Below are 26,056 nucleotides of genomic sequence, written 5' to 3'. Positions count from 1 at the left end.
ACTCTTGGCCTTGTATCTTAGCTAATGCCCTTGGCAATTTGAGTGGGAAGGCATTTATAACATGGTTCCTAATCAGCCAATAGGGTGACTGTTACTGAATTATACAACTTTATTTTGCTGTACTACAAACTGATACAGGTGAATAGGTGGCCTCTGCATTTTATTATCTGAAATAGAAATTGTTGTATGAAATTATTTTAGCCTGCTAGTTTTACAGGCTGTCAATAACCCATCATGGTGGGTGAACAATCCACCTACAACAACAGTGTGTTTGGTTATCTTTGACAGAAAGAAAAACAGACGTAGAGCTATAGATTAAGTATGGATTCATGCAAGAGAGGAAATAATGACCATGTTCTGGAAGTCTATAGTAAGGGGTATTCCTACAGTTTAGTGAATAATTAAATCAACAGAGTTCAGGCAACTTTCAGTTTCAGGCAACATATTACTTTACAAACCAGAATTCAAGAGTGTATGAGAACCGTACATGCTCCCATGAAAATCTACCTTGTAATGTTTTCTTGATCCTTTCTTTAAAATATTATGAAAAACTTAGTGTACCTTTATCTTTTTGTGATATGCCTGCTCATCTGCATTTAGGTGTACAGTATGCAAATCCTTAGGTAACTTATTTACTCGTGGCTATGATGTAAGACCATTTCTATGGAAATAGAAATGCAGCTGTTCAGCTATCTCAGTCATGTCTACAACAACAAAAACACCTTTCTGTCTATGCATTCCTGTCCACTTTGAAACTGGAACTACTCTTAGCTGAGTTGTTCAGTATAGATGCAAGTCATATAACTGTTGAAGGCTGTCTCATAAGTGCAGTTCTGTATCATAAAGAAGAGTATTGCTAATGAAATAAATCAGCCAGCAGAGACTTACCAATTAGAATGCAATATTTGTTAGATGATAATAACTGGGAGGGGGTGGGAATTCAAGCATTACTAGCCTGTTTTATATCTGTATTTGGAGTCTCTGAGATATTCAAAATCTTTTTTCCAAAGCAACTGGGGAAAAAAAATTCAAATGGTATTAGTTCTTTTTGTAACCATATTTGAAGTTGATGAAATATTCAAAAATACTTTTCCAAAGCAACTGGGTGTTAAAGGTAATTATTCTGATAAAATAAAATTTGGGATAAAAAAAAATTGGTATAAAATCTGCCACCTTTTTATACCTTTATTGTAGTGTGAAAGAGGTACAATATGTATATGCTCAACAAGTTCTGTACCTTTTAATTTACCAATGTTTTCTTTTTTCTTCCCTGTAGGGGGCTTCACTTCTGTTGATGCTGAAGCACTATCTCACAAAGGATGTTTTCCAAGCTGGCATTGAGGTATATTTGCATAATCACGACTATAGATCTGCCCAGAGTGATGACTTGTGGGACAGCATGAATGAGGTATTCATCTTTAATATTCTGCTCGTGTTTTTTTACTTCTCAAAATGTGCTGTGCATTTTGGTTTGTTTATTAATTTATGAAGAAAATGGGATAATATACTCCAGATAAATGTTATGAAGTTCATGCTTATTGTATTTCCATCATATAAATATGGAGATTGTTGTAGCTTCTAGGACTCCATTCAGTATCATCCCAAAAAAGTGCTGGAAGTGGGTAAACACTACCATATCTACCATGTGTGGACATGTCATCATCTATATATATATATATATACATATACATATATATGCTCCCTTGAGGTGCATTGTTGGTGTGTTAAGGCCAGAATAAAACTGGTCATCTTAAATGCAGGACAAAAGTTTCCTTTCATAATGGAGCTGAATCCAAAGTCTGTCGATAAATATTTGCATCCTGAGACAATCTTCACGTACCTTTGTTTCAGTGGAAGCTTCTGTTTCAACAAGCAGAGCTGGGGTTATATGGAAACAGACTTTCAGATGGCCTAGTTCAGCCACTCTCAGATGGGAAGGCAGGCAAGATGGGTACACAAGCGTGAGGGCGAGGGTGTGAAAGCAAGGCTGCGAGAGGATGTGTAATGGAGAGTGAGTAGTGGGAGGGTGAGCAGGGGAGGGCCGGGGGGGGAGGGCACAAGGAGGCAGGGAGAGGGCAGGGGGCTTTGGGTAGGGGATAATGTGCATGCAAGGGGGTAGAGCGCAAGGGTGAAAGAAGTGGGGGAAGAGTGAGAGGGAGGGAGTGCAAAGAACAGAGCACTTGATGGGGAGAGTGTGAAGGAGAGCATGAGGAAGAAGAGAGAGAGAAGGAGAGATCAAGGCCAGGTTGGATGGGGCTCGGAGCAACCTGGTCTAGTGGAAGATGTCCCTGCCCATGGCAGGGGGTTAGAACCAGGTGATCTTCAAAGTCCCTTCCAATCCAAACCATTCTGTGATGCCAACAAGAGTGAGCTGCTAGGTATCCCTGATCTTAAGCTGTTTGGATGAAGGAAGGGAACACATCTCCCTGTCTCTGTTCTGTGTGGTATGTATTAAATTCTCTGAAATACACATGAGGTTTCCTCATAGAGACTGAGTGGTAGGCAAGATATTAATGTTTAGTTCTGGTTGTTGGCATCCATCATATGATATCTAAACTTTTGCAGAACTGGAGCCATTGTTAGTTCTTGTCGGGGTGGCTCTAAATTTGTTTATGTAGTTATCCACAGTCACTAGTTTGCCAGCTAGTGATGGATTATTTTTGGTATCAGACTGACTCTCTTATGGTAAAGAACTCTTGTTTTAAGTGTTGGGGTTTTTTTGTTTGTGTTTTTTTACAATGAAAAGTAGATACGCCTCTCCTAAATGAAACCTCTGACCAACCCTCCAGCCCTTCACACATACTGCAGGGGCAGCTTCATCTGCTGAAAGTTGCCTTTCTGTGATGTGCTTACACTGTTCCCCTTTTCCCGTGTGTCCATAGCTGGTTGTACCTCGTTTTGTGCCTGAGTCTTTGGGGTTTGGGATTTTTGTGTTTGTATATGTGTTTTTGTTGATTGTTGTTTTTTGTTGTTGTGTTGTTTTTTTATGTAAGTGTAAATACTGTTAATTCTGTTTTGATTAACCTGCACCTCATGTACACTCCTATGTCACTTTTTGCAAGGCTCGTGGGTTAGCTGGACAGGTCTGGTATTGCATCACATTAATTTACATTGAGACCTTTAATAAAAGTCCTTCCCTGAGAAGGTACCAGATTTCTTGCACTTCCTTTCCATTGGTTTTCATCTGTTGCCTCCTTGAATTCACTGAAATGTACTGTCCCTGTATCCATTTTCATTTGTTTTGGTGTTCTGTCCGCTTATTTGTATTTTTCTACTTCGAATTCTTAGTTTCTTTTGCTTTTGTAGGTAGTCTTTCACATTCAGACTCTCAACCGGTCATACTCAGGCAGTTGGTTAACAGTCATACCTACCCAGGCTGTACGTCTCATTGCTTTTACAGAAAGGTTAAGGCTGACAGGGACGTCTAGAGGCCATCACGGTCCAGCCCAGGTACAAACTATCTCCAGATGGCTTTTGAATATCTCCACGGAGGGAGACCCGATAGCCTCTCTGGGCAGCGTGTGCCCACGTTCAGTCACCAGTACAGTACAGTAGTGCTTCCTGATGCTCAGGAACCTCCTGTGCTTTAGTTTGTGCCCATTGCCTCTGATCTCGCCACTGGGCACCAGTCAAAAGACCTTGGCTCTGTCCTCTTTGCACCCTTCCTTAAGGTCTTTATAGCCACTGATGAGATGGACCTGAGCATTCTCTTTAAGCTATAACTAAAAAGCTGAATGTGACTTGAACTGAAGACTTGAATCTGTACAGTGAGTAATAAGATGCTGACAAGGGTAACTAGAGAAAGACAGCATGGGTTGGTAAAAGGTATATGCAACTTAAATAATAATGTATTAATTTCCTTATGTTCCTGTTAGCTCCACCTAAAATGTATTTTTGTAAGTTAGAGATAGCATTGTCTTTCTCAGGTTGGACGATTATCTCTGCTAGTAGAGAGGCAGTGATATGTAGACAGTATAAAGTACTTGACCCTCAGTGGTGATGTTGTAGTGCAGACAGTTCTTGAAAGATTAGAAGAGGTAGGAGGTTAAGCTATACAAATGGTGGTAGGTGGGATGCCAAAAAAAAAATCATACAAAAAAAGCCCTGAATGTAAAGAATTGCTTTACTGTTTTATTATACAAACACCATCACTTTAATTCAATTTCTAATAATGATTTCAGAATTTAAAAAAGATCTTTAACATGCATGTAGGACATGCAGGATCTGAAACATGCATAAAATACCAGAATACCAACAGTGAAAGTGAAAGTGAGGAAGGTGGGTTAGGTCTGGGGAGCTTACCATAACTTCCTTTTCCAGAGCATTCTTGTCTCTATTTTCTTAACATACCAGTTTCACCTATCGAATGTTTCTAATTTCTCTTTCCACTGCTTGACAAGGAGTGTCTCTGCTTGAGAAAATAAAAAAATTTGTTCCCCTAATTTATTGCTCATGAAATTTATAGTCTCAGTGTCAAAGTGACTCTTCACTAATACAGAATGTTGCTACTACTTATGTGGTAAGTTAAGGAGGGAGATTTTTAAAATGTTTGTATTTTTGTAAAAATTTTAAAATTTGCCATTTTCCTGTTATACTATGATTGTTTTTTATAGATCACCAATGGAACACTAGATGTAAAAAAGTTAATGAAAACGTGGATTCTGAATAAAGGATTTCCTTTGGTGACTGTCGTCCGAACAGGAAAGAATATCTCTATACAGCAGGAAAAATTTTTATATCGTGTGGAACCAGAAAATTGGACATCAGATGCAAGGTAATCACCTTCTTACTACTTTCCATACATTAATATATATCGGCAGATAACTTTTTTGTATCATGTACCTTTCTTATTTGTGTTCAGGGGTTCTGGTATTTTGTCTGAATGCTGGTAGTAATAAAGACAATTTGCCATAAAAGTGTATGCACTTAGCATCTGCCTTGAAAAATAACTGATTATCCATGCCTATTTTCACCCTAGCAACTGCTAAAACTCTGTGAGCTTCCTTTGTAAGCTCAGTTTTTTCATTTACATGTTTTTCTGAAGCTTTTAAATTTAAATTAAAACGGTACATTGCAGAAGTTGCTGATGCACTTATTTCAGAGCTTATACTCCTTTCTGTCAATATTCAGTGTGCGTCTTGCACATTGTTAGAGCGAAGTATAAAAGCTAGAATCAAAACTTTCTTGGTGTAAAAATTTTAAGAGGGTACTAATGCGTGACAGCAGATGGCTGTCTCATTGAGTTTCCATTGTATCAAAAAATAAAACGTACATGTATAAACACTGAAGAAGCAAAAGTGAAGAAATTGTTAATTGTGAAAATAAATCTGTTACAAATACATGATGGTTGGACGAGATGATCTTGAAGGTCTTTTCCAACTTTAATGATTCTGTGTTAATGATTCTATGGTATCTTATATTAAGAACCTTAACTGTATTTCATAGCAAACCAAAGTATGTAAGCTTGAATCCTTTTGAGATTTTGGGGGTTTTATTCAGTTGTTTGAGGTCTTAACAATAATTGAGTCCTTAGCATCATCTTGCAGAATCAGCCCTGTGAAAGGGCCTGTCTTTTGAAATGCTGTAAGTTATGGGGCTATGTTTTATTTTTGTTGTGGGGAAAAAGGAAAACAATGTGTGATTGAAAGGGAAGGGAAGAAGGAAAGGATTATTAGGCTTAATTATTCTCTGTCTAGTGGATGTCAATTGGGGAAGTGCATGAAAAGTTTTTGAAGAAGAGTACTCTGAGTCATTCACAGTAATGGTCCCTGTCAAAATTGGAACACATGTACAGTTTGTTTTGCCTCACTTTAAAGCTGTATTTTCCTCTAAATACACATGTCATTATCATCATTGTGAGACAAGTTAGCATTTATTCTTCCAGTTTGCAGTTCACTTGGGTCAGTCTTGGTGGTGTGCAGTCAGCTATGGTTTCTATTACCATGATTTGGAATTTGAGTCTTGTATTTGAATCGACCTAAATTTTTTTTGAAAAATAATGATACTTGTAAAACTTAAGGAAGACTGAACACTGGACTGAAATAAAAATAGTACTGGCCAAATTTTTGAGATGTTCTGTCCACATGACTTTGGACAAGGTACTTAGCAGGCTGGAACTGAGGAAGAAGTACTAGGAAATTCATCCACTTCTCAACATGGTGGGAATAAAAAAAGAAATTGCTGTATGTGTTGCACATGTTTTCTTTGATCACATTCTGATGCCATGCGTGTGGGGTTTACACTTTGTTACACAGCATTATATGGTTCTGGTACTTTTATTATATTAAAATGTTTTAAATTAAAAACTCAGCAAACCTTCAAAACAAATAATGAACTGTAAATAATATGTCAGTAAATATTTGCTTTCCTTTGCAGTTATCTGTGGCATATTCCTCTCACCTACATGACTAATAGGTGCAACTTTACCCATTGCATTAACGCATACTTACTGGACCAGAAGTCAGGTATGTGACTTAACTTTGGAAGCAAGTTACTTATGCGTTGCAGATTGCAGGTCTTTCTGAGCACACACTTGCATAAGATGTGAAGATGAAGACACATAGTATAAAGTAATTGCAGAGATCTGGAGCCAGGTACTACTATTAGTGTCATCAAACAGTGTCATTAGAGAGATGAGTTCCCATAGCTTTTTATGTACAAGTAAAAGGCAGCAACTGAGACAGAAGCAGATTTGCAGTTTGTTAAAGCCTGTACTTTTCTCATCACGGTGCATGCACAAAACATTTTGAACTGCATGTCCTCTGGAGAGTGAGTACTGTGACAGTTGCTCTGCCAATATACTGAAATGTAAGGAGGTCATTTTCCACTCAAATATTACTTACTTTGTTTAAAGTTACAAGAAAGTATTCCACCTGGAATAGATTAAGTTCTTCAGAAAGCTTTTGTACAACTTGAAATTCTTAGATCATTTCACATAAACCCTGCTTTTGCTGCAGCAGTGAGTTTGAATCCTAAATTGCTAGTCCATATAGCTTTTGTTTGTTTTTAATTCAGTCCTGTTTTTCTCCATGCCAAGTGAATAGCTTCTATACAGTTTTACGTAGTACTATGTAAAAATCATTTTGGCCGTCTCCCCGTTGGTTCCATTGACTGAATAGCTTTTCTCTTATTTAGGCTGGTCTGGCTCACTGTTTTACATCTGCTTATGTATTTCCTTCATTGAATTTACAATTCAGCGTATTTAACTTGCAATTATATTTAATGCATAAACCTATCTCCCACCTCTGCTGTTCAAAATAATACCATAGAAAATTAAAATAAAATGCTTAGAGCTGCTCCTGACATTTTTGCCGTTTACTGATTTTTACAAATTACCAGCCCTCCAACATGACTCTAGAAATACTATAATTAAAGAAAAAATGTATATTATTTTTTATTATCCTGACATGCTTTTACAAAACACTCATTTATTCCTGGCCTTTGTAATTTGAGCTGGAGGTTTACAAGCAGTTCTTATGAATTATCAGAATGGAAAAATAAAGCTGTTTAACGGAATGTGTTTTTGATCTTATTAGAATGAATAGGTAAGCAGACTGATTACATCTTTTTGACCTTAAATGTCCCTGTTGGCGCTCTCATGTTCACCTTACTAATTCCTCATTGGCTGCAGATACTTGGATGTATAGGATATGAGAGTAGGAGAACAGTACAAAAGAGTTTATGGTAGAATTTCACTAAATTTCAAAGGCATCACAAATGCTATGTACACTGACATTTTTGGCAGGAATTATAGAATCAACTGAAATAAAGAATTTTGTTTCCTATATCCCAAAAGTCCCTTTTTTTTTGTATCTAGCTGACTCTGAATCTAGAGCGTGTCCTTTCATCCAACTTAATGTCACCAGTATTTGTCTATTTATTTTTCTGATGTGTGTCACTGTTTATATGTATGTGTTAGTGGGCAGAGAGGAAACCGGGGTGTTTAAAAGGAGAACTGTACAGCAAATCTCGTACCTAGTGAGGCCTGCAAAGGCCTATGAGTTATTAACTGGTTTGCTTGTGCAATGTTAATAGACACGAGAGTGGATATGGATTCAGTATGAAAGCACCTCATAAATTTACTTATGATCGAGTCAAAATTCTTAAAACTTAACTTGTTCCTATCCTGTGCTATCTACCTTTTTAATTTGAAAGCATGCTTTCATTTGAGATAGTATAGCTTAGTCTCTCTCCTATCATCTACTGCTGTGTTACTATACTGCTGTGTTACTATGAGATCCCTCTTTCACTTTGCTGTGAATAGTTTGGATGTATTGAATGTTTGGATGTATTGAATAAACCATAACATCCAAACACTTCGTGTGACTAAGGTGCTAGCTTGTTCACTTCCTGAATGGTCTTCTCTGATTGTTGCCTTGTTTTAAATACGAAAACCTAAGCGGGACAGATTTCTCCTGAAACAGTGCCAGTGAATGGGAAACAGTACTCTCATTCCCTTGGATAAGTTAGTTAACTGTCATGACAGAAAATTTGTTAAGTAGATCCCCAGCAGTGTCATTGACATAGTGCAAGCTGCTTTCCAGTTAAAATGAAAAATAAACAAAAAATAATGACAAAACCTGTGTGCCCTGGGCATTTTGTCGCTTTTTGTTTTTATTTTTCTTTCCACATCTAAAACTACCAAAATTACCATTTACCAAATTAAGCTACTTAGTGTACATACTGGAGCTTCCACAACAGTATTCAGTAAGCTACGTTTGGCTTTTAATTCTTTTTGGTGGTAGGATCATTGGTAGAATACAGAATTACTCGCAAGCCCTGACTGTAAATGTGCTCCCTTTGTTCACTGTCTTCTTGAGCCTGAGGTTTGATCTGGCATGTTGAAATAATTATCCTGATCTCAAGAGCAGTAAGATGTGTCCAAGCTATCCTGTACAGTCCTCATCAGTGACAAATGTTCCAATTTCTGTTTCTGGGTAGGACAGGTTTACCTATTAAAATTCTTCACTGTGCTGTGACCACAAGGCATTATGTGCCCTGTTGTTTTTCCTGTGTTGTTTTTCCTTTGTTGTATTCTAGAGTGCATAGATGCAACTGGGGTCAGACTATGATATTATCCAGTCAGTCAGATGTAGCACTGAAGGAAGATGTACAGTCTAGTATTATAAAGCTTTCACTCTGAACATTTTTGCTAGCTATTCCCTCTCATAGTAGGGGGAACTAGTGAGCCAGAAAAGATTTGTTAACTCTCTAGAACCAGTCTACTTCAAAGATCTGGATTTGAAAGAACAGGTGCTACACCTTTGTCTGCTATTAACTGGTTGTCTGTTTGTTAGCCGTCATTGAACTTCCAGAAGAGGTGGAATGGATAAAATTCAACGTGGACATGAATGGTTATTACGTAGTACACTATGCGGAAGACTGGAAAACACTGATTGATCTGCTGAAAAAAAACCACACTGCTCTGAGTGCTAAAGACAGAGCTAATCTGATCAACAATATCTTCAACCTTGCAAGGTAAGGTTTTTATACTGGAAAATGTATTTTATATGTGTTTAAGTTTTCTCCAAGTCAAACAAGAATCAGATCTGGGTTCAGATGAAGACTGCTTCAGAGGAGTTTTAATTCAGACTTCATTAGCCTATTGAAACCATTCACCAACTTAAAAAAAAAAAAAAAAAAGTTATTTCACTGATGAATCCGTATTGGTGTTACATGTTATCTCCCTGATTTTTTTATCAGCATCCTCTTATTTAAATCACATAAACATATGATTGCTTCCATTGCTGGAAGATGTTGTTTCCTTTGGTGTCTTATAGTCTGCATAGAAGGCTATTTTTCTGCCCTCTGTTAATTAATATTTCACCTTAGAGAAGCAAGCTGTTTGCTGCTCATTTTTTTTACTGGCTCCTATATTGTCTTTCTCCATTAGCACTACAGCTGAATGTTCTGGATGGCCTTTTAGACAGCTGTTTCCTGCATCCAAATACCCTCTTTATGATAAATATTTTCTGAAATCAGTTTTACCTCTTCTTATCTATTTTCATTTTTGTTAATTGAAGGCATGTTAGCGTCACTATCTTCTTGCTGATATTATATGATAAAAACCTTGACATCGAAACCATTTCTTATTACTTTATTTATCAATTCTTCTGCTAGTGTAATGAAGATTATTGTGACTTGGGTAAAGCAGGCAGCATCACTTAAACCATTTTAATGTTTGTGTTCATTGACCTACAGTCTAGGAAAAGAGCCTTTGGAAAAGGCCTTTGAGCTGATCGATTACCTTACAGAAGAGAGCAGTACCGCACCACTCACTCAAGCTTTGTTTCAGCTGAGTCTTATCTACAACCTTTTAGAGAAAAAGGGTGAGCAACAACTGGCAGCACGTGTGATGGTATGTACTATTTTCTTGGAAAATATGGTTTAAAATAATTTGTCATAAAGTTGTTTACAGTTTAATTAGTGTTGACTGTTGAATGTATTATTCAGTAATTCCATGAAGATAGACTGGATTCTAGACAGTTCTTAGTCTTACATGCTTTTGTTAAATAGAAAAGATCTACTGCAATGCTACATTTTGTGGACTGACTTTAGTTTTTTTCAATGTTTTTTTAGGGATTGTAATGCAGTGCTAACCCAGTGTTGTGTGGGGATTTACAGCAATAGGTATAAAGATCAATTCAATACAGAGTCTATGACACTTTCTAGTACGGAAATGTTATTTCCAAAAATCACTAAAGTGGATGGAGATCATTGATCCAATTGCTTTACATAGGTACAGTGAGGGGAGGAAAAAAAAGCAAAGTTATTGTCTGTAAAAATAAAAATACATTAATGGACACATTGTGTCATGTGACAATACACATTGTCCCATTCCAGATATGTGTTAGACTAACATGATACAGTGCTACAGGCATAACAGTGTAGTCTCAGTTCTTGCTGTGGAAATGTGTTTCATTTGTCTGTTCTGCCTTGATATTTAGAAGCCTCCTTTCTGTATTTATCCACAGGTTTAAAACGAACCTTGGAAACTTGAAAGAAACAAAAAAGCAACTGCTATATTTTTTTTTCTTATCTAGTATTTATTCAAGGATTTTACCAACCATTATCTACTGTAAAAAGCAGCCCAAGCTATGGTTGCCTGCATTTTCTATTAAATTATAATAGTTTATATTGGAATGTCTCAGCTGAGATGTGCTAGTTGGTGGGGCGCCTTGTTTTTTCCAAGCTACAAAACTAGAAAGGCATAAAGCTTTGTCTATGCTAAACTAAGGAATGTTAACTGTCACTTGATGGTGTTAAAAGCAGTTAAACAGACAGAACTTGTAGTTAGTTGAGATCATGAGCTGACTATGATTTTGAATTCCAGTAGCTGGAAAAATGGTCTTCTGTTTGACTGTGTAACATAAATGTAGACCTGGCCTGTCTTTCAGATCCGTGTGGTATCTGTTATTTATTCATATAGATAATGGGGCAAAACTACTATGTTTAACTTACACAGTTATAAAACTTAACTTATAACTTTGTATGTGGAAAATTCTCTTGGGAAGAATTAGTTATTGCTAATAATTTTTCCTCCTTTAGTATAGAATAGAATACCTGCTTGGAAATAAAATTGACCAACAGCATTGGACAGATAATGGGACTTTGTCTGAACGAGAGCTCCGGTCAATACTACTAGCTTTTGCCTGCACCCATGGTATAAGACAATGTAGAACAGCTGCCACTGAGATGTTTGAGAAGTGGATGAAGTCTAATGGAACAATGAGGTACCACAAAAATGGGCTTCCACTATTCTACCTACCTACATATTATCCTGTTACTCTGCTATCTGAATATTGATAAAGCTCCTCATTCACTTACTGTTGCTTGTCTAAAAGTAGTTGCAGTTTTAAGATGAGAGGGAAAACTGTGCCAGATTTTAAAATTTTGTTCTGCAGTCTCCAATGTGACTGCAAAACCATCTACAAATTGTTTTCATCTGTGTTTCTTAAGCTGCATACTCAAGGATAATTACTTAGTAGCAGCATCATAGTATACCTTTGTCTCTTGCAGAACTCATTCTTCTCTGGTTTCCTGTGTGTTTTGTGCCATAGAAAATGATACTGATTTTTGTACCATTTGCAGTGCTTGCAATATATATGACTAATATAATTTGCTTTTTCCCAGTGAGTTAAAATATTAGAAAGGCATGAATTCATGTGTCCAGCAAACTTAAAATTGCTACAGAAATAAATTGCAAAAATGAGAGGCATCTCTTTCAAGCTAATCTTTTCATTTTGTAACTTTTCTTCCTTCTTTTCTCAGATGAACTTTTTTGTCCCCCCTTTTTTGTTTTGTTTTTGTTTTTTTGATTTTTTTTTTCCCTGTAGTCTGCCTAGTGATCTTATGAAAGCCATATTTATAACTGGAGCCAAAACTAATGAAGGCTGGGAATTCCTCCTAAAGATGTACTCCTCTTCAGTTTCTGAAGCAGAGAAAAGCAAAATGATCGAAGCCTTGGCCAGCACAGAAGATGTCAGAAAGCTGATCTGGTATGAAAGACACAAAGTTCTATGTTGTGTAAATTAAATGTTGTGTTTTTCTTTTTAATTGTTGAAAAGGAAAAAAAAATCTGAATACTAAAGAAAATCTAGCCAGACATTTTGTACGGGCTTCCATAAACATGACAAACCTGTTATTTTTCACTTCAAAATAATGTATATAATAGAGTAGGTTAAAAAGATGAACTGTGGCAAGGTGGAATATACACAAAGAAAAAAATGGACTTAAAAGCTTTGTGCTATTGGTGAAGAAAATTGCAGATTTTGTGATAATGGTAAAACAGATTGCTCACTGAGTCTTCAGAGATTGTTACATCTTCATATCCAAGACAATAACTGTTTGTGTGTGTGCGCGCTGTTTTTTAATATTTGTCTTTCTTTGACCTTACATTATGCTCTTACACATTTTTATAGACTAAATCTTAGTATTACATGGAGGACACTAAGTGTGTCCTGGTAGGTGATTACTGTTACTCCTGCTTTTCTCTCTTAACTTACCTGTGAATTGTTTTATCTTACAAGTTGTGAAAATTTACTCCATCTTTTCCAACAGCAATGAAAATTCAGGTACTTGGTTTAGAGCTAAGATCACTCTGTTCTTGGAAACTTAAACTAAATGAATACAGTGGTTATAAAATGTAGCATCCGTGTGCTTTAGATGCCAGAAGATGATTGCTGTTTGATCTTTTACATAATCTTTTCCATTGAATTCAGGGCTACTAGTAGAACCACATGAAAATATGAATAAATAGGATTTTTTTTTCCTGTCCTTTTTCATATGCTTTGTCTTTTAGGTTAATGCAGAACAGCCTTGAGGGAGAAGTCATCAGGGCACAGGAGCTTTCACATATCGTAGCAACTGTTAGCCAGAGTTTGCCTGGATATTTGTTGGCCTGGGACTTTGTTAAAGAGAACTGGGAAAAACTTACAAGAAAGTAAGGCTTTTGATATAGCTTTTCACACCCACATTGCCAAAAGGACCACTATTATGAAGTGCAAGTGAATAAATAGTTTGCTTCATATAAGATGACGTTTATTATAACTTTAAAGCCTGTTTTAAAATTAGACTTTGCAAAAGTAAAATGGACAATAAATTTTAATCTCACTTAACAGTTGATGGAACATTGAGGCCTCTTAGAACCTCACAGTTATTCTAGAAAATCTTGGTTTGAATTTCTGTTAAGAGTGATGTCTCAGACTAAGATGGCTGCTGGAGCTGTGGGATGTTTTGTGAATCAAATGCGTTCACAAGTAAACCCAGGCAGTTCATTCAGCATCTATTTATTCTACCTTTCTATATAATCCAAAAAACAAATAAGCAAAAAAATATCCACTTGCTTTAGAAATATGTTCCTCTTAACTGTTCTTGAAATTGCAGAGCTGGCCTACGAATCTTCAAAAAGCTGACAGTACTTAGAAAATGATATTTCTAAATCCTAGTTGTGATTTGGAACAGTTTCACATTGTTAAAAATGCTTCTCCTGGATGAAAATTCCTGCTTGCTAAAGCAGGAGTAATTAATAATCAATATTACAAAATTACTTGGCTTGAAATGATTTCTGGAGACAAATTTGATTGCTTATTCAACAATTTGATTGTTGAATACATACCACAAAAGTAGACATTTTTCTTCGATGTGTGGTGTCCTCAGTTCTTTAGTGTTTTGAGCTGGAATAGAAGTTTGAAAATTTTCCTTGTTGTTGGCTCTGAAGTTGAATTTTTATAGGGGTTAGGTATCTTGAGGCTTGGACTGCTAACACCTTGTATCTCTTCAAAAAAAAAAAAAAGAGATGTAAACTTGAATTTAGATGCTTCTAATGATTTCCAAATACTGAAACAGAAGAGGAGTTAGAAATAAGAACGCGTGCATATACTGAACCTGCATGTTAAAATGGCTTCTAAGTTTTTTCTTCTTTGTATTTCAGGTTTCATCTAGGCTCATATACTATCCAGAACATCATTAGTTCATCAACTTCTCAGTTTGCAACAAGGGCGCATCTACTTGAGGTCGGTGGCTTAATCAATCAGAAAATCATACTTTCTAGTGCCAGTGCTGTCCTCAGATATTTTGGGGTAGAGGAAAACAGTTATTTACAGTCACTAAAGCCCTCTTTCAAGGATATACAGCTATTTCTATCCCAGTGTCAGACATGGGAAGTATGTACATAAGCATGTTGAAGATTACATTCTGAATCAGCAGTAGAGCTGAATATACACAGTCAAGCACAGCTATCTGTTCATATTGCTCTGGTTTCCTGTTCACTGGAACGCTCTGTCTCCCAAAATAGTCATAACAAAATTCTGGTTTAGACCGCGTCAATAATCTATGCTTTCTGCATCTGTGGAATGGCATAGGGAGCCATTAAGATTTGTTCTAGATTAGTTTGGCTGTCAACAATCCCAGAGAGCTGTTGTGCAGGTTGAGTATAAGCTAAGATCCAGGTACTAGTTGTTAGAAATTTGAGTCTTAGCTCACAAGGCCCTGAATGTATGGTGTCAAGAGTGGTTTGTGATTTAGTCTAATGTTTCATTCAGAAAATGGGGTAGAGATGGCTTCTTATTGTATGAGCAATAGGATTTTAAGTGTAAGCATTGACAGTTAAAATGTTGTGTGGAAGTGGGGGTCATTCCAGAGGACTGCATGGGGTCACTAGCAACAATCAGTTCTTTTTCACACACAAAAAAAACTCTCTTTCTAGAACTTTGAGTGCTCTGTGATTCCTCTGTAATTAATGTGATGAGTTGAGTATCTATTTATTGGTAAACTAATTTATTGAAACCAAATGGGTTGTTGCTGCTGTTCCCATGAAAGATGTTCTTGCATTTTGAGAAGCCAACTCTGAGAATTTTGCTTGCTGCGTGTGTATGATTCTCTATTTCCAGCACATGTGTAGCCTTTGCTTCTGTACCTATTTCTGAGGTCTGTGTTGATTTTTATTAACATTTGCTTTTTCTTTATTTTTCCTTGTTATACAGGTGAAGACGTTTTTTGAATCAAAGTCAGAAGAGAGTTCTAAACTGCGTTGTGTAAAAGAGGCACTTGACACGATTCAGCTCAATATCCAGTGGATGGAGAGGAACTTAGCAAAGCTACAAAAATGGCTGTAGTGCACGTAACACTATGGAGTGTCAGCCATTTAGGAAATCTGTGGACAGTTGCTCTGTTTCTTTTGCAAAAGCCAGGGTGAAACCAAGCATTGCTGCAACATTGTTTGCACTATTAGAGAGTCTAGATAGCTCAGGGCATGTCTCACATAAATTTTGATTTCCCTTGAAGCATTTATGAGCAGGATGTATTTATTCTGAAACTGTTTTCATCTATAGACCAAACATCTCCATAAATTATATTATATTATATGAAATTTAGTACCCTTTCATTTGGTTGTCATGTTCTAATTTTTCAGCAGCGCGTTGATATTGACAGGTAAGAGCAGAAAGAAAGAAAGTTACCATGAACTGTTAGCTTTTTGCAGACTGCTGGGTAATTAGTAGGGCTTTGTTAATGCAAAAATACAGGTAGTTTCCACATTTGTAGATAGAGAAGCTGTTGTGAAACAAAGTCATGCGTAGGATACATAAGTATTAGAGGATCTCTTAAAGTACAGCAGTTTGAGGAGAGGTAAATAAGGTCTGGATTTGAATTCAGTTTGGACTTTTGATTTTTCACTGTGTTTAGGAATTACATGAAAAATAAGAATAATACGTCATGCTAATCATACACACTTTGATGTTTAAAGTGGCTGGGCACTAATAGTCTGCATGGAAGGGAGAAAGCCAGACAGCAAAAACAAATGTTTTAGAGATGGAATTTCCAAAAACATTGATGGGGCCTTGGAACTTTTACTCTGAATTTATTAGACATTTTTGAGAACTGTGTTGTTAAACATTGGAGTGTAACTGATGTTGCTGCATAGATCTGTGAGCAACTGCACAAAACTGCCATGAGAAGTTGTTAACAGGCTGGTTTATCTGTTAGACTGACTACTGATTTGTCTGCTTCTGACTACTGATTTTTAATTTCACCACTTGTTCCAGATGTCCTGCAATAAGTCAGTGTATCAGCCACTTCATTTGGTTAAGTTTATGCTTTTTTTCCCTTGCCTGTTACCTTTGATATCACAGTATAATTTGTGTACATTGCTTACTCAGTATAGCTTTAGAAAGCTTCTCATTTAGATTTTAATGGTTTGTTCTACTGTTGTGAAAAACCTTGTGTGACAAATCTTCATACTCTTTAAAAGAAGGGGATCTAAATCTTCGTACTTCAAAGGAAGGGGATCTAAATCATCATACTCTTTAAAAAAAAAAAAAAAAAAGGGGGGGGGGATCTAAAAGCAGAGACGTGCCACATTAGAAAGCCAAAATACCAATTGTACAATCTTGTCTTTCAAAAGTAGTGAGAGGCCATTTTTGAGGTATAGCATGTACATAAAACATATACAAGAGTAATCATACTTGTTTATGTGGAGTTCTGATGTTTTCAAATGTTCATTTCATTACTGTTGCACCTTTTGTGGATTCATGCAAGCAGATTCAGACCCGTTGTCTTATCAGCATCCAATATGTGATCCAATATGAAAACATTAATGGTTAAAAGTTGAAAATTTTGAACAACACAAAGTTTGAATTTCAGTCACAGCAAATTCTGAAGAAGATAGTAATTTGAATGAGAGTTAAATTAGTGGACGTGAAAATTTGTCACAGGCAATTCAAACTGAAGGCTTTAATTGATGAAATTGCAGCACTGGCTGCTTATTTAATTAGAAGAAATTGTAAGCTGTGATTGCTTAAGCCATGCCATACTTTTCCCATCCTTCCAGAATGGGAGATTCTTTCTTGGAAAAGAAATTCCTTATGTTTTCACCAGTTCACATTAAAAACTACGTCTGCAGTTCTAATCTTGAAATTATTAGAAAGTGTGTTAGATTCTCAGAGTGCACAAACGTTTGTTTGCCCCAGAGGCCCAGAAAAGAGCAATTTTCACAAGTACTGAAGAAAGAATGTAAGCACTGAAAATAGGTCATACTATCCTAATTCCATAAATTATGCAATTAGAATGGTAATTAGCTATGCTCTCTGATTATTTTTTTTACAAACTTCCATGTCTTGTGGTATTATTTGTTTATTTTAAACCTTTATGCTCTCTGCAGAAATACGAATTCCATATTTGTATATGTGTGTATATATGTAGTTGTCATCTATTTTCCTTTACAGTCACTTGTTAATATTAAATGAGAAAACAGTAGTATGCTTTCACTTTTCTATCCCCTTACGCTTCTTTTTATTTCAGCCCTGACTGTGGTACTGAGGCATATAAAATTTCAAATGGAAACTCCAGAGGAAGATCCCATCTTCCTCCTGATTTCTGCTGTAGGATTATAGCAGTGTAAGGTTTTATTCAGATGCTTTACTGATAATTAGTTCTTTGCAAGGAAATAGCATGCAGCTGAGTTTTAGATTGCAAACTGTACCAAGAACGTCTGGAAAGTCAGGGGAGGGGGGGGATGGTTTTTGAATAATTTTTCATTTCACTTTTTGCTGCATTTGATGGCTTTTTTTTCTAATAGGTAATAATTTCAGTGTATCCGTTGTAGAGGTTTTTAAGTTATTTTTCTGTCATGGAGTCTATAACCTTAATAAAAACTGTGCTGGAGTCCTTCTTCCAAGGGAAATGCTTAAATATACTCCTCTGTTATTGAGATTATTGGGAACTGATGAAGGGTGGAATGGCTAAGGCATGAGCAATGAATTGCCCTTTAGAGCCACATCTGTCATGCCTTACTGCAAAGGAATGAAATCTTGCTAGTTCCTTGAGTTTTCTTTGGCTTCTGGTCAAATGAAAAACATATTGTAGCCAATAGGACCTCTTTACTTAATTTCCATAGTATTTTCTAGCTAAAACTTATCAAGCTAATGTTTTTTATATATCTTACGCCATTCTTATTTTACAGCAGAAGAGCTTTGCAGTGAAAAGCTGCGAGTTCAAATGCTACTAGCTTTGTATCATCTCCTGCAATGTAAAATTACGGGGTTTAATAAATTGGAACTACAGTATATGTTCAGATGGGCTACATCAATTACTGTCTTCAAAGCCATTATGTACTGATTGTCTTGTTACTTTCCAGTATCCTCTGTTTATAATGAATGCACTTCTTATTTTAAGAGCTAATTGCGGTGAAAAGCAAATATGCATGTATATATTTTTTTACTTCTATAAATAAATACTTTTCCTATGTAAAATTAGCCTACCAGGAAAAGTATAAGCAAGCAGTTGAGCTCTTAACTTTGTCTCTGGAAAAAGGATTGCTCCCTCTGCCAGCTCAGCTTTTATTTTTATTTAGAGATGGAAAAAGTGCAAGCAGTATAGGAAAAGCATGAGACTTCTTCTAATATGTGAAAAGACGGTAACATGGAATGAAGGAGTTTAAAATAGGTCTAGTTTTTCTGTGTAACTGGTCATAGAGGCAAATAGTCATTGTGCCTTATGGCTTATAATTGAAGTGATACACTAGACAGTATGTTAGAATAAACATCCTGTTTTCCTGCAGGAGCCAACTGAGGTCTTGTTCTTAGAGGTTGAGAATTGTTTCTCTGAGCACTATTCAGCGTTGCTAACGGGAAAGCAGACTACAATTGCTGAGGGTTCGTCCTTATTATACAGATTGTTTCACAGGTAACTGAAGTTTGTCAGAGGGAGTACACTGAGCAGTGTTGGCTTTTGTTGCATCCTATAAATACGATATAAAACTGTACTTCAGCATATAAATTTTCCAGTTATGGAACTACTACATACATGAACTTTCATAAAATAATGTTGCATCTCCTCCTAAGTATTGTATTGATGTCAAGCTCATTCTGTTGTAAACTAATCCTTCTAGAAGAAACTAAAACTTTCTTCTTGTCCACTCCTATATGGAAATCACTCATTTGCTAGAGAGACAGCTTGTTTGGACTGGAATTTCTGCATTAATTATCAGACTTGGCACTCAGAATGTGTAGAAAGTTACTGTCTACCATAGAAAGGAGAACTGTTCAGATCTTGTAGTATTTGAGACACTTAATTCTGAACATACATTGTAGGAATGATCTATGAAAAAACTAATCATGGGAGTAATAATTTTCTTTTGTTGGCTAACAGATGTAGGAAGTGTAACTTGAATCTGTATCTTTTACCTGTTCTCCCTTTGGTGGAACATTCCATTTTCTGACAGGTTGTACCATCCTTCCTTTGCTTTGCTGGAAGATATTCTTCTTTGCACTCTGAAATTTAAATTAATGCTCAGTAACCATTCTTATTTGTATGCACTTGTTGCATTCAGTCATGTATATTTTAGCTTTTCCACATATTCCTGATTCATGCGTCATGTAGTACATTCAGTTCTCAACATGCTGAACATTTATTGTTTGACATTTTGACAAGTGCATACATAAACTTATTTTTAATAGTTATATTTATACCTATCACTTTCATCAAGATGCTACTAAATGTTCAAAGATTTCTGTTACTTTTTTATGTCATGGAGTCACATGATTTCTAGAGGGGAAAAAAGTACATTTACCATAGTAAACTCTCAGGTCATATTGCTAAAGAATTTCAATCTCTAATTTTGCTGTGTTGTTTAAACCTGCTGTTGTAGTAGATATATTGACTTTTATATGTGACAATTTAACTTTGTTTCATGCAGAATAGGAGGCAGGCATCTTTTTTTTGAATTAGTAATGGTGGCATTAAACAAATCACAATACTATCTTAAGTATATAGTTTTATAAAAAAAATAGAGTGGCTCAAATGGATTGAAACACAGTAATTCGAATTGAACTTGTAAAAATGAAGTACAGATTTTCCATTCCAAGAATTGGAGACTGGAGGAGTTTGAATATATAGTGTAAAACAAATTTTTGCAGTGAGAACTGAGCCCTGTCTTCATTAAGGCAAGGTTAAGTTATGTATCCCTGAAAAATACCTTAAAAGTTAATTTGGAAATGCTGTATACTGTAGGTACTTGTAATGGGTTAGTCTTTGTATTTTAAACACTGTAAAAATATATAAGACAATGTAAATTCACAGGTGTCTGAACTGTGAGTGGTAACATTTCAGGTTGTAAAATACCTGCTTTCAGATGGGGATTTGAATATTGTTTGTGTGTGTGTGTGCGTGTGTATGTATAGATAGATATAAAATATGCAAAGTTGTCTGTTTCATTTGTAAAGGGAAGAGAAGCTTATTTTCTTTATATTTCAGAGAAATGTTTTTGCATATTACCAGCACTGATTTGAAAGGCATGTGTACTGCAAACACTATTGCTTTTTGTGAGATGGAAATAAAGTATTTCAATATAAGCTTTTCTTTGTGATAGTTTTAAAAATGTCATAAACAAGTTTTGTTTGAAAGTTCGTAACACCTTAAAAAAAAAATCAAACTCTGCACCTCACTATTTTATCTGCAGCAGAACTTTATGGATAAATTCCATCCATCAAAATCTCACCAGTATCTAATTACAATTAAAAGGTAAAAGCCATTTTTGGATTTCTTTCTTATCTTAACCAAAAGACAATAACACTAAAAGATTGTCATATGAACTTGAATTGCTTGAACAGTAGAGTACTTTGACAGTTCACAGATTCTCAGCGTTAGAGCTCGCAGTCCTTAATCTCAAGACAGGTCTTGGCACTTGTGTTTAAAATTGTTTAAGCAAAGGTTGGGATAAGTGGAATCCTAGGAGAGCAGCAGAAAGAAATTGGAAAAAGTGAAAAAATGCTGACATCTCCAAACTGAGGGAGGAGGCCAGGTGGAGCAGCTGGGACTGGAAGTATGCACTGTCAAATTTTCCCAGGAGGCAGCAGTAAGGAGCAGAGAAAGCTCTTTGTCAGGTATAGGACAGAGGAAAGTTCATGCAATTCCATGTGCTCAAGAGGGTGTGAAAAATTTCATGGGCCTCTGATCAGGAAAAAAAAAAAAGTGTAGTGAACTGAGAAAAGCATGGGAGAGATTGAACTGAAGCCTGTGGCAGGCTAAAAGTATAATTAAGGTTTGAGAAACATATTTTGGGTAGGATGGTATAATCTCTGCATATTGATGTATTTATTTATGATGCTGGGTAGGAGATTGAATAACACACAAAAATATAATGTAACCTGAGAAAGTACATAAAAGATATAACAAAAGTGAGAAGTTGTTTTAGCTGTTTGCATTTTCATGTGAATAGAGAATTCTTTGAAGCATAATATACTTTGGATGAAGATTTGCACCCAATGCAATTGATAGAAAGGGACACAATTTCATCCCCCTGTGCTGATGGCTGGGAGATTCTTGGTTCAGGCACTGACTGACGCAGGAACCTGAGACCTCCTCCTCCTCATGCAGTAACACAAACTGCCTTTCTAGTTCTATTCTGACTCGTAGGGACTCTTAGTGTGAACTCCATACATTAACTTCTTGCTTTTCACATTCAAACATACTGTTCATACGGGAAAAGAGCTCTATTTAAAAGAAGGATTTCTGACCTAGAAGGCAGTAGGTTTTCAAGTTCCTGTCATAAACAAGGAGTGATCGGTACCCTAGCAAAAGCAATTTACACTCTGGCTGCAGAGGTCTGTACTCTGATGTTCTTTAAATCAGCTGTTGGCAATAACCTGGGTGTGGTGGATTGGCCTTGGCTGGCCACCAGGTGCCCACCCAGCTGCTCTCACTCCCCCTCCTCACCAGGACACAGGGAGAAGGTAAGACAGAAATCTTTCTGGAGCAAGATAAGAGGCAGGGAGATTGCCCATGACAGTATTTGGTAAGCAAAAGAGACCCAGATTAGGGAGAGTAATTTAATTTATTGCCAATGAAAAACTGAGTATGATGGTAAGAAACAAAATTAACATCTGCTTCCCCCACAACTCATCCTTCCAGGCCCAGCTTCACTTCTAATGTTTCTGCCTCCTCTGCCACCTAGTGTTAAGTTGATGGAGGATGGTGGTTGGGTCCCTATCACTTCATCTCTGCTGTTCCTTCCTCCACTTATACTCTTCTTTTACTCCAGCATGGGTTTATCCCATGGGATGCCATTCTTTGTGTTCTAGTGTGGGTCCTTCCAATGGGCTGCAGTCCATCAGGAACAGAGTGCTCCTGTGTTGCTGCAGGGGCTCTCCATGGGCCGCAGCCTCCTCCAGGCCACATCCACCTGCTCCACCGGGGGCTCCTCCACGGGGGGGCTGCAGCGTGGAGATCTGCTCCGTGTGGGACCCAGGGGCTGCAGGGGGACAGCCTGCTCCACCAGGGGCCTCTCCCTGCACAGGCCGCAGGGGAACTGCTGCTGCCTGCCTGGAGCACCTCCTGCCCTCCTGCTGCACTCACCTGGGGGGCTGCAGGCCTGCTTCTCCCACACCTTCTCAATCCTCACTCTCCAAGCAGCTGTTGCCTGGCAATTTTTTTCCCCTTTCTTAAATTTTCTCTCATAGAGGTGCAAACAACCTCACTTATTGGCTTGACTCTGGCCAGCAGCAGGTCCCTTTTGGAGGTCCTGTCTGGAGCTGTCTGTGCTCTGACATGGGGCAGCTGCTGGGCGCTGCTCACAGAGGCCACCCCTGCAGCTTTTCCACTACCAAACCCTTGCTATGTAAGCCCCATATGCTGGTTTTGTGTCAATTTGTAATGTTTTTGAATGTACTGTACAGCATGTAAATAAAAACCCGTAGACTTATTAATTAATTAATTGATTATTTTGTAATGTGCTACAAAGCCTTAGTATGCTTATCTGGGTAAGGCTTTGTAGCACAGTAACAAGAGATGCAAGCTCACTCCCACTGGTGGAAAGGTGAAGAACATGCACTGTAACGTGCTATCATCCCTCAACCCCTTTCCATCACTGCTGAGGTTTAACCACCCAAAAAAAAAGGAACTGAGCTGGTAAAGATGCATAGGCTGCATTTTTAACCCACAGAGAGGGAAGTTCAGGCACATTCAAGATACTATACCATACTAGTGAAAATTACTTCTCTGGAGTAACAAGGTAAGGAGAAATCTTTCAAGCAGTTTCTAAGAGGCAGGAACTGTTGTAGCCAGACACGTTTTGGCTAAGCACGCTTCCTATTTTATATGTCAGGTGAATCTGTTTCTGAATGGTTAAGTGATTTTACTGTAGCTGCCAGATTTTCTGCCTCACCGTATGTGTATCTCTTGCTACTCTATATCTGTGTACTGTGTAAATATGCCTTGCATGGCTTTGTGCTGAACTGATAACACCAAGTTAAATTGTCATAATGAAAACCAACTCTTAATTATTCCAGTAAAATCCTTGTGTGGCTACTGATATTTCCATCTTAAATAAGTAGTATAGTGAGACACTTGAATGGCTTAAATCTCTGGCTAGAACTACAGTTCAGAAAGCTGATCAACATGAAACTGCCAGAGATCATACATCTAATATGAAAACAGTGGCTTCTTAGCCACTGCAGGTCAAAAGTAAATTGAGAACAAAACAGTCAGAGTAAAGCTGCTTGTGTTAAAACATAGCAGGTGTCATTTCCTTAGTACTATGCTGGGATAAAATGTCACAAGTAGCTCCACAGCATCCAGTAGGTTGCGTTGCAGTGAAAATCTCAACATGCAGCTCATTAAGGAGATGAGAAAATTTGAAGTCCCGCCACAGGCCCAGACACGTATTGGCACAATGTAAATAAGCTGGAAGCTTCCAAGGGCAGAGACCTGTTCTCTGCGGCAGAGGAAAATCTCCGTGACTGAGTGGTTAGAGGCCTAGAGGCCTGCCTGGCTTGTATTATCACAAAGGCATGTGTGCTCTTGAGAGGTCAGAGAAAAATCAGTGGCAGGTGTTTTAATTTCCAGACTTTGTGACAATGTTGGAGGGCAAATGCTTTGAGTTACAATGAAGCACAGTATCTTTAACTCTCAAAAATGGTTGTTGCCTTTTTGGGGAAACTTACAAAACCCTCCCAGCCGCTAGAAGAAAAACACTTCTTAATGCATGTTAAAAATATTTCCGCTCTTAGCTCTTCCCATGTATTATTACGCAGAATGCCAGTTTGCATTCAGTGAGGTGTAAAGTGTTCTCAGTTTCTGTCTTGGCTTTCAGAGGAGTCATTAACACTTAGGTTCAGTATGAATACATATGAGACCTATATATCAAAATGCAAAATAATAGAGGCATCACAGGGAGAAGAGAATGCTTCGGTTTTCCTCAGAGTAGAAGGTAGGGGGAGGAGGCAGAAGGAGTTCCGTTAGCTAATATTCTTAAACATCTTAGTCTCTTTCTAGACACTTTTTTAAAAACCCAGTGGTTAGATATTCATACAAAAAGATATGTATAAATAAAATACTTTTTTTGCTCTGCAGTCCAGCTGGCAACCTTTATTTAACTATCTCCCCCACTTTATGCCCCCTCAGGAAAACAGAAAAGAGACATGATTTTTAAATGCATGAAGATAAGTTGTCTCTTGTTATCATTGTGTCTCAATTGTATATTAACATAATTTTAGTGAAATTCTGCACATCTCTTGATTTGTATGTGCATTTAATTTCACTTCTGTAGTTCAGGTCATTCATGTGCCTGCCAATGGTTTGCAGGATCAGGTGCTCTATCACCTTTCCGGGGATCGAGGTGATGCTGACTGCCCTGTGGTTCCCCACATCTTTCTTCCTACCCTTCTGGAAGAGAGGAGTGACAATTTTTTTCCTCCACTCTGGACACTTCTCCCACTCACTGTGATCAAGCAAGGATTATTGAGAGTAGCCTCGCAACAACATCTGCCAGCCCCCTCAACACCCATGGATACATCCCATCAGGGGCATGAACTTATCTGTTCTGAGTTTGCTTATGTACCTGACCTGACCCTCTTCCATCAGGAGTACATCTTCCTTGCTCCATCCTTTCTCCCTGGTCTCTGGAAGCTGTGATCCCTGAGGGGTATTCTTGCAGGTAAAGGCTGTGGAAAGGAAGGCATTCACTCCCTCAGCCTTTTCCATGTCCTGAGTAAGAAGGTCTTCCATTTCTTTCAGTAGAGGGCCCACACTTGACCTAATCTTATGATGCTAATGTACTTATAGAAGCTCTTCTTGTTATCTTTGACATCCCTGGCCTGATTCAATTCCACTTGGGCTTTAGCTTTCCTAGCTTTATCCCTGGATGCTGAGACAATGTCTTTGTATTCCTCCCGTGTTATCTGTCCATGCTTCCACCCTCTGTGTTTTTGAGTTTGTCTAGGAGCTCACTGTTCGTCTACTCAGGCCTCCCAGCATTTTTGACTGGCCTCCTGTTCAATGGGGTAGATGTCTCCTGAGCTTGGAGCAGGTGATCCTTGAACGTTAAACAGCTTTCATGAGCCCCTCTTCAGCCTTATCCCACGGGACTCTTCCAAGCAGAACTTTGAAGAGGCCAGGGTCTGCTCTCCTGAAGTCCGGGGCTGTGAGATTGTTTTTCACTGTTCTCCCTGTCTAAAAGATCCTGAACTCCACCACCTCATGGTTGCTGCAGCCAGGGCTGCCTTCGACCTTCACGTTCCCAACAAGCTCCTCATTGTTGGTGAATATGAGGTTTAGCACGGAACCT

General features: G+C 37.6%; 1 protein-coding gene across 6 annotated transcripts in view; it reads left to right on the top strand.

The window, feature by feature from the left end:
- The window catches only part of LNPEP (leucyl and cystinyl aminopeptidase), a 65,304-nt gene extending 44,458 nt beyond the window's left edge, over positions 1-20,846 (top strand). For 5 of the 6 annotated variants that reach the window (XM_048051092.2, XM_048051093.2, XM_066987827.1 and 2 more), the window contains 10 exons: positions 1,277-1,408; positions 4,614-4,774; positions 6,376-6,464; positions 9,297-9,477; positions 10,201-10,357; positions 11,548-11,732; positions 12,336-12,497; positions 13,301-13,441; positions 14,432-14,513; positions 15,483-20,846. In XM_048051092.2, the coding sequence (XP_047907049.1) occupies positions 1,277-1,408; positions 4,614-4,774; positions 6,376-6,464; positions 9,297-9,477; positions 10,201-10,357; positions 11,548-11,732; positions 12,336-12,497; positions 13,301-13,441; positions 14,432-14,513; positions 15,483-15,614 (1,422 nt within the window). In that variant the 3' untranslated portion in view covers positions 15,615-20,846. Of the gene's footprint in view, positions 1-1,276; positions 1,409-4,613; positions 4,775-6,375; positions 6,465-9,296; positions 9,478-10,200; positions 10,358-11,547; positions 11,733-12,270; positions 12,498-13,300; positions 13,442-14,431; positions 14,514-15,482 lie in introns of those variants that run through there. The other variant, XM_013197534.3, reaches the window with a different exon arrangement.
- Positions 20,847-26,056: the final 5,210 nt, after the last annotated feature.

The sequence above is a fragment of the Anser cygnoides genome, chromosome Z, assembly GCF_040182565.1.
Source record: "Anser cygnoides isolate HZ-2024a breed goose chromosome Z, Taihu_goose_T2T_genome, whole genome shotgun sequence".
Lineage (NCBI taxonomy): Eukaryota > Metazoa > Chordata > Aves > Anseriformes > Anatidae > Anser > Anser cygnoides.
This window is presented reverse-complemented; position numbering and strand designations above follow the sequence as displayed.